Raw genomic sequence first — 9,220 nt, 5'->3', positions numbered from 1 at the left:
TTACAAAAAAAAATCACGGAAAGTACAATCGAAATCTTATTCCTTTTGGTTCTTGAAATTAAACTTTAGTATAATATGAAGAATGAATTACCATTTAATTTAAAAAATCTGACGTATTATTTTGTTCAAATTATATCATATCAACTGTACTAACATGACTGACATATTGGTGGCAGGTTCTCTCTCTCCCCAGGCGATATTTCTATCCGGCCTTAATAGGAATAATCTTCCCTCTTGTCGCCAACCCTCCCCCGTCCGGGTCACCCTGATCTGTCCATCTGTTTTATTTTTTTCCCTTGTTTTTCGCCTATAGCATCGAGATATGCTGATCTATTGTCTTCCGCCTCTTATGAGCACCACACGATCCTTTGAAGGGAAGAACAAAATTGATTAAAAGTGTGGCGCATACGTCTAATGCACTATCGGGTCAGGGAGAGTCTATTGCTGTCACGCACGGCACCATCAGAGTCAATGGTTTCGGATTTCTTAAATTCAACCTTTATCTTCTATTCAAAGGTGGTGCATGGCCTACACACGCCTCCACAACCAGTGACGGTCATGTGTCGACAATTCAACCCATCTTCTAATTGTTATTTTTCTAGATTCTCGCTTTTCTTAACTAAAGATCAAGAAGAAGAGGTAGTGAAAGTCTCCGTCAGTCAATTCAGACTAACAAAATGCAGCACACAACAATCCACTGCGACTTCCAATCGTAGTTTTATAGTCTGTTTATCAGACTGTGTCAAAATTATTTCAAGAGGCCTCTCTTTGTGGGAAATGAGTGGAACCAAGTCATTGATTCCAAATCCTTCTTTGTTTTATTTTTTCCAGTGTTGTATTGGTTTATGATGATTGTTGAGACTCAACCTATTGAATCTTGTATCTTGTAACCGTTTATTTTATCTATGGTATGCTTGTTTGAAAAAAAAAACTATTTACTGACAGAAAATTTTGATCGGCCCCGAGAGAATCTCAGCGATAGAGAGAAGCTCAAGACCTTCATGATCTGGTGATCGCAAGCCTCTGAAGCTTTAAAAGAAAATCCAATCCAAGTCATACGTCGTAAATTCTTGCAAGAAACTGTTATTAATAACAAATAAATAATGCGTTGGAAGATTCTCTGACATGGTGAATCGAGTTAAATCCAGACCAAAAGAATGATTGAGAAAGACGGACAAAAGAATACAAGGGAATTTTTTCATTCTGTGGAATTTTTTGGCGATATAGAACTCAATGCTCTTCAAAAGATCAAGCTTGATCTTAGCAATCGAAAAGAAAAGGCCGCTTGCTTCTCAAAGAGAGCACGCTTTAACGCATTTTAATTGCCGATTGAATGTATAAACCCTGCCAGATGGTAAATTTGCCGTGACCGTAGTTCCTCTGTAATGCAATCTTGTAAGAGAATTCTGTTCCTTGGACCAGAGGCCGACTTCGTGAAGATCTCCTTCCTTCCAGCAGATGTTTACTGTCACCCCACCGCGCGCCTTCAATCCTTTTACGCAACCATTTGCCCATTTATCTCGGGGAAGAGCAGGAAGTAAGTACAGATCCTTCACGGTGCTCTGGACAAGCATTTCTGCAACTGCTGCTGAAAAACTAACACCACAAAATTACAGAATCGTCAATCATAACTGATATCTACTTCAAGTGGCATGCATATCAAATAACTACTGCAAAGCTCCCATGTACCATTTCAATCAAACGTCAATATCAGATGATTATACCGTCACCCCCCACCTTTTAAGCGAATATATATTACTCGGTCACATAACTCAAGTGTTTGAATCCAAAATTTAAACTTCAACGTTGCGAAAATGCTTAATATGTTGAAAAATTCCTGTATATGACTTATTAAACAAAACTACTGTCCGCAAAATGAACTGTTGCAATCAGGGGAATGGAATTTATAATAGGAAACCTTTTATTTCTTTTCAATGTGATATACATGTTAGTAATAGAAGTATATATTAAATATGCATAATGTAGTGTGACTTACCCAAAGTTAGCATCAATCTGGAAAGGGGGGTGTGCAGTGAACAAGTTACTATATAGTCCTCCTTCATAGTTACTTTCATGATCTGGATCTACCAAGTCAATCAAATGCTTGACCATCCGATAGGCATGCTCACTGTTGTGAAGACGGGCCCACAATGCAATTTTCCATGTAGTTGACCATCCTGGACCATCATCTCCTGTTTCATGTCAAGAGATCATAACAACACTACCATAAGATTACGATGATAGTATGGACAAGGAGGAAAAACACGGTGTAGATGATAGAATCATCGAATAAAAGAGTAGAGAAAGAGAAACATCAGACGCCAGCTTAGACCTTGGTAAGCCTTTCTCTGCAAACCTCAATGGATATGGTTTTATAGGAAGATCTGCAATTTGACACCTAAATATCCAGTTGTCAGATACAAACCTCTTTTGTAGAGAGTATAATCAGCCGCTTTACATAAGTCTGGAGTTTTATCAACACTGATTGTATGCCCGGGAAAGAGGCCAAAAAGGTGTGATACATGTCGATGGTGAATGTCTGGGTCTTGAAAATCTTGTGCCTGCCATAAAACAGAGAATTTGCTGGCCTATAATGAATTTCGACATTCCAATACATTGAAGAACTTCACTAGGCATGCGAGAAGATGACAGCTTCCAGAAAAATATGAGAAGTTAGAATCAAGATATTAACATACCCATTCCATAATGGAACCATCTCGAGCAATTTTTGTTGGTAATAGCCTAGGTTGAGCCTCACGGACTCTTTTAACAATAGCATCCTCAGTCTTTCCCAAAACCTGTTTGTCAGAAAATTACTTGTAAATAGATTATAGATCTTATAAAGATAAAAGATTAGAATTGACTTAACCAACATATAATAGCTTCGAGGGATGCTACTCATCATCCTACACTACACACTTTACATATTTTGAAATTATTATTTTTATTATTTATTATTTTATTTTATTCTTGTTAAACTAATCGAATTGTTCTACTTATCATCCATACACTACATACTTGTTATAAGAAAAATGAAAAAAAAAATTAAAATAAGTGAAGTGTGTGGTGTGTGAGGATGATAAGTGGAATTATTCAATAGCTTCACCTCAGCAGCAGAAACAATTGCAGAGAAAACTTCTTTTATGATTGCCATGTCCATGGTTGATGAGTAGCTCACACTGGCAGGTTTACCATCAGGAGCAATAAACATGTGCTCTGGAGAAGTTGACGGGTTGGTTTCCAGATATCCTCCATGGCCTTCAATCAACCAATCCAACAGAAATGATGCACATCCTTCCAACAAAGGATACGCCTTATTTTTTAGAAAATCCTAATTATACAAAAATAAATATCAGCAATCATATAAATACCAGATATTATATCCAACATTGAGAACATGTCATATATGATATGGATTGAAAACTGATATTGCAATTGTATCGATATATGAAGCCCCTGATTTCTCATTTTTTAATAAGTAATGTTATACACCACACTCTCATCCTATTTTGATCATACTTAGTAGTATGTAGCACATTCATCATCATTAGATATGATAAAGAAGCATGCAATAAATTGATCATTTAATAGTGATATATGTGTCACATCATACTTAGTGGGATGAAAGTGAGATCGTAGTATGGTATATAGAATTTTCCTTTTTCAATTAGTCAAACGTCAAAACATCATATCTTCAACTAGGCAACAAGACAATTTATAGGTCATGTCTATTATCATGACTGGAATGAATTAAGTGTCGAATTAGTCTCTACTTACCTTATAGTCCAATGATTAGAGTACAATAACAAAATATTTTACAGTCATACAGACATTCTATACCACTTCAGAAGCCTTGCCTCCCACTCTAAAAATTCCTAGAATCTTAACATTGATTACGAAAGGACTTTGCTTAGTGGACATACTTCACTTGGAATGTCTAGACTTTTTGTTTTTACACTCTCAAATGCCACAACAATTAAATGGTCTCTTCCAATTCAAAAGCTGTGTGCGGCTCCTGTTTAATGTTCCTTCTCATGATGAACAAACATTGTGATCACATTAGCAATAAACAACATACGGATAGAACAGGGACTTACTTTGTCCATTTTGTAAGTATAATGTTCCCAGAGATGGGTACAAAGCCATGCTCCTCCCATTGGCCATAAGGCCCACACAGCCTCACCTCGATCAGGGGATGTTTTTGCCCATATGTCAGACACTTGATGGACAACCCAACCACTTGCTTCATAATTCACCTGTAATATTTTTTTTGATAAGTAAATTCACCTGTAATATTCAGTGATATATAATAAACTTTATGCTTGATTATATAAAAGATAGCAAAATCAATTGTCTTGGTGACACAAGATCAAGGAGGCCACCAAGGGTCTAGTTTTCTATGGACTCGTGCTGGTTTAAGCCTGTCAATGTTTCATGAATAAGGAATATACACCATCACTTCACATCGGAATGATATGATGAATAATAAAATCATAATGTATCATAAACAAAACAGACCCCCTTCTACAGGGTCATCCTATAGGCCCTGTACTATCCATACATACGTAAATTTAAGTCCCCCTCATTTATTCTACTTAAGGTGAATCATCCATTAAAAGTTCCTGTAAAAATAATATTGATGCATTGAATAAAATACATTGACAAAAAAAAAAAAAAAAATCGAAAGGACTTTACACTAGAAAGTGAAAATCTTACTTTTGCAGTTTTGCTCCCATTGACTGACAGATAGGAAACGTACTCAAACAAGGGTTCCTGGCACTCGCTAAGGTTGCAAGGAAGTGAAGGCCAATAGTTCATTTGAAGATTAATGTTTGTATGAGGAGCACCGCTGAACAAAACAGAGATCCAATAAGTAATTATACAAATAAAAAATGAGATGCAAATAGCCACAAGAATTGGAAGGTACCATGTAAATTAGGTAAAATTTTATATTTACATGCTATCCTCGAATGGGAGCACATTTAACCATATCATGTGTTTAATTCATGTTTACAGAAGGAAAAAATGTAGTGAGAAGACTGGAATAATCTTCCTTGAATGTACACTTTTATCTTATTATTTTACAGTCTTTCCTATGTCCCTATAGAAAGATTAACTTCCTCAGTTTCAGGAAAATTATCGCACACTAATATATGGGGTGGGGCAGGGTGAGGGAGAGGAAAACATACTCCCACGCAGGCTCAATATCTTTGTTCCATATACCCTGCAGGTTTGCCACCTGAGTTCCAGGACGAGAACAAGATATAAGTAGATATCGACCATACTGGAATAAGAGCTCTATCAAAGATGGATCTTCATCAGTCTGGAAAGATTTAACTCTCTCTGCAGTTGAAATCGTCACATCCTCACTTTCCTTGAAATCTGGATTAGTTATAGAGGATATAACTTTCTTCATCTTTAAAAACCCATTTCCTACGAGGCTCTTGGAGCTTTTTGAAAGCTGCAACGAGACACGATGAAAAAGATTCTGATAGTCATCCAAATGACGTGCATAAAGGTTAGAGTATGACAATTTCTTTATTTGCTCTAATGCACTGAGAGACTCTGAAGTGGGATCCTTCTTAGAATCTGCAGGCTTGGTAAATGGCCCAACAAATGAAGATGAAGCTATCAAAAGCAGGACAGCCCAATCTGAACCCTCTACCCTTAACCTCTTGTCATCCAAAACCTGTATCGCCCCTCTGCCATCACCTATCTGTAAATCAAGGATTGCAGAAAACTGAATTCCTTTAGGATTTTCATTTTCATTCGCTTTAGGGGGGATTCGTTTACCAGGACAACTTCCTTCCATTATTATCTGATTTTTTCCATTTACATGTGAATGATGATGTAACTTGCTGTCCAAAAGCACTGTAAATGATAGAGACCCTAACTTGCTGGCAGAAATCTTTGTCACAATCACTTGGTCTGGATGGGAAACGAAATGTTCCCTCATAAATTCTACGTCACCCACAGAATATTTTACTCTTGCAGTAGCAGTATCCAAGTCCAACTCCCTTTGGTAAGTTTCTTCAGCATATGTAAGATGCGAATCATCAAATTCAAGCTTGATGTCCCCAAGAAGTTGGTAAACCTTCATCACCACAAAATAAATATCAGGACATAAATCCCATTAACAAGTTAAATCTTTTGGTAACATGGAAGCTCATCTTCTCTGGCATCATTGGCAATAAAAATCTTGTCTTCTGACTAAATTCTGCAGCAAAATTAACATTTTGATGATGTATAAGATGCACACCAAGATATAAGACCACCATCCAGAGATGATACACATCAGCGTAGTAAAAGTTAGCTAATATGCTTGGCCAGAGTTTATGTCACCATCATGAGACACTCCATGATCGGTAAGAGCCAAGTGCTAACCAATACAGCAAGCATGAAGGAGTTAAACACCCAGGCATTCCCGAACTATCATTTTCAGCTATTAAGTATGTTTCAGCTTTAACGTCATATCTGTGGCAGGGTGTAAGCCTCAAATAAAAAATAGATTTTTCTTTGGTTGGACTGTTTTTATATGTACCAGCAGTGAAAATGGAAGACAGGACTCACCACCGACTAGAAATAAAAAAGAATTGAATAGGCAGTTTTACTATTAAGGAAAAAGATTGAGAACTCCATAAATTTACTTGCATCAATATTAATATAGATCATACTTATTGATAATAAAAAGATGAAAAATAGAAGCATCAAATGTAACAAAGTGACATACATCAGAAGGAGTTCCTGACAACTTGACTGCTGCTGCAGTCGCTTCAGTAAACTCGTCATTATCAACAAGTTTTCTGACCTGTGATAGTGCCTCTGGAGCATTTGGGTTGGTATAGTTCCCTGGAGTCCCAGTCCAGAGAGTGTCCTCTACATACAAATTGAAATAAAATAGCCATTAACATGTGCCTGGATATATACATACAAACATACATACAGACATACATATATGTACATATATATAGAGAGAGAGAAGAGCCCAAGTCAATGTATTGGACAGGAAAAAGAAGCATATTGTTGTAACTCGTACCATTTGGTTTATAGTAAAATGTACTAGACGAAAAGAAATTCTCCATCTAGATTTACAGACCTTTGTTTGTTTGGAAACAGTTAAAACAATAATGAGCCAGACGGTGATGGGATTTTTAACTTTTGGAAACAATAATAACACAGTACAAAATTCAAAACTCCATTCTCATTGCCTCAAGACTCTCGTCAACCAAATCCAGAGATAATTGACAGATCATGCATATAAACTAACTAGATGTGATTTGTTAAGCCAGGTTGAATCAAAGATGTGAATTCTTTTTTGTTTTTGTTTTTTTTTTTTTTTTTGTGCTGAATAAAAAGGGTAGGAAAGGGCGGCCAAAGGTGGCTTCCCTACCTCAGCGTAACCATAGCAGCACTCTACCTGCTAGGAACCGAACAAGAGGGGCCAAAACAGTGGGAAGCCGCAAGCGGTTTGAGTCATAGCTTAGACCCCAATCTCACTAAGGAATTCAATAAACCTTTAGGCGGCTAATACTAATAGTCAAAAGAGATCCCATAGACCTAGTACATGCTAAACCATTGAATCACCACCCTTGGTGGTGGTCAAATAAGTGAATTCAAATTCAAGAACAAAATCGCCTAATTGCAATTAATCTTAGAGACCAAGCTGAACGCACAAAGGCTCTGGGTAAATGCCACACTAGTTCTTTGATTTCAGAAATGATCACTCCAAGCAGTTTAATTATTATGAGTGCCAAAAAATTGTCTTATTTTTGTGGCTCGAAAAATATATGACAGGACCAAATCTTGGATCTTAGAAGGGGGGAGAAAAAGGAAAAAGAAAAGCATCGATATCACTTCACTCCAAGCATTTGTACCCAATCCAATGCCAGTTAACAACTTAACATCCACATGGCCACCCATTCTGTTGCTCAGAAACGTAGGAATGCAGCATAAACAACTAAATAGTTATTCTTACAACGAAATAATCAAAATATATATATATATATATATATATATATATATATATATATATCTCTCGTTTGCTAATCAATAAGAAAGTAAACAAACTCAAACTTCTCGACATTAAAAATGGTAAAAAAATAAAAGGTAAGATAAAACAAAATGCTTCACTTGAGTCTTGAGCAACCCTACTCAACTACTTTTCTTACTTCGATGTTCTTTCGATTTCTCAACAACCAAGCATGTCATAACCAAATAATCTTACTCTCAAAACTCAATGTGCGGTTCTTAGAAACACGAAGGGATCCGGCATTGGCCTTTGTTTTTCTTTTTACCATTAAGTTGGAGAGTTTCTGATGCCACGCCACCCCAAATCATCGCTCCAAGCCGCCCATTCCCAATAGGAATCGCATCGGTCCAGTGCTTCGCCGGCCCAGAAAACGTAAGTTTCAAAGGCTTAGAAGTCTCTGCATCCCCTAAACTGGGATTCCAGAGTTCCTTCTCTGCCGGTGGCCGCACCAAAACCCACTCTGCATCTTCCATTACCGCGACAACCAAAGTCGGAAAGTAAGTACAGGACGAACAAGGAAGGTGCTTGGTGTGTTATGGTGAGTTCTCTAGCAGTCCGTGACGCGTGGGAGAGAGTAAAGGTAGGGTGGCTGGGAAGGCTGTGTGACCCTTGGCTATAAATTGCACATGTCAATGAGGCATGTAGTGAAGGAAACGGGACCCACGTTTACCCGGCACTGTACGTAGCTTAGAAATAAGCTTTGTGAATTCTGATTCTGTTCGAGTGTGTGATATCATATTTTACTGCACGCGGCGGTATGTGCGTTGCAGAGTGATCACGAGGGAACCCAGGTAAGATTGCATTTGTGGTCTTTCGTAATTTCCTCTCGGCCTTCGTTACGCTTTTTGTCTCTGGCCCAACGTAAAGGCGGTGTATTATAAAAAATCATTAATAGTAATTTGATATATTTAATTAACAGAGAAATTAGCATAATTTGTTAATTTCACAGTGGACAATGCAAATTTTTAACGTTCAATAATTCAATATATATGTTTTCAGGTGTTTGAGTAAAAAGTTCGTTAAAAAAAAAAACATATCCCCTCAAATGATCTCTCTTGTCCTCTGATAACTCACTCCGCTTCAAGAGAATATATTTGGATTTGAAATGTCGGTGCACGAAATAAGACTTTTCTTATACTACTAGCAAAGGGCAAACACGTGCATTGCACGTGTGCCCAATTGTGAAAATAT

The 9,220-nt window shown here is 37.3% G+C and overlaps 1 protein-coding gene across 1 annotated transcript; it reads right to left on the bottom strand.

Annotated features, from left to right (window-relative positions):
• Positions 1–1,056: 1,056 nt before the first annotated feature.
• Positions 1,057–8,647, bottom strand: LOC108996389 (alpha-L-fucosidase 2-like). Its single transcript, XM_018972263.2, has 10 exons — positions 8,295–8,647; positions 6,731–6,876; positions 5,190–6,094; positions 4,717–4,849; positions 4,098–4,256; positions 3,107–3,331; positions 2,697–2,798; positions 2,426–2,561; positions 1,997–2,192; positions 1,057–1,596 (listed from the first exon to the last, which is right to left on the bottom strand). Exons 1-10 carry the CDS (start codon positions 8,500–8,502, stop codon positions 1,293–1,295), a joined length of 2,514 nt encoding a protein of 837 aa, XP_018827808.1. The 5' UTR covers positions 8,503–8,647; the 3' UTR covers positions 1,057–1,292.
• Positions 8,648–9,220: the final 573 nt, after the last annotated feature.

This window comes from Juglans regia, chromosome 13 (genome assembly GCF_001411555.2).
Source record: "Juglans regia cultivar Chandler chromosome 13, Walnut 2.0, whole genome shotgun sequence".
NCBI classification, from domain to species: Eukaryota; Viridiplantae; Streptophyta; class Magnoliopsida; order Fagales; family Juglandaceae; genus Juglans; species Juglans regia.
The sequence above is the reverse complement of the archived record's forward strand: the minus strand, read 5'-3'. Positions and strand labels throughout refer to the sequence as shown.

Bases quoted from the DNA above. Each gene is read 5' to 3' on its own strand.
- LOC108996389 (XM_018972263.2), bottom strand. From the start codon at position 8,502: ATGGAAGATGCAGAGTGGGTTTTGGTGCGGCCACCGGCAGAGAAGGAA. The intron at 3,332-4,097 runs GTAAGTCCCTGT...TTGTATAATTAG, and splicing joins ATACTTACAAAATGGACAAA to GATTTTCTAAAAAATAAGGC. The intron at 2,562-2,696 runs GTATGTTAATAT...GTTTTATGGCAG, and splicing joins ATGGTTCCATTATGGAATGG to GCACAAGATTTTCAAGACCC.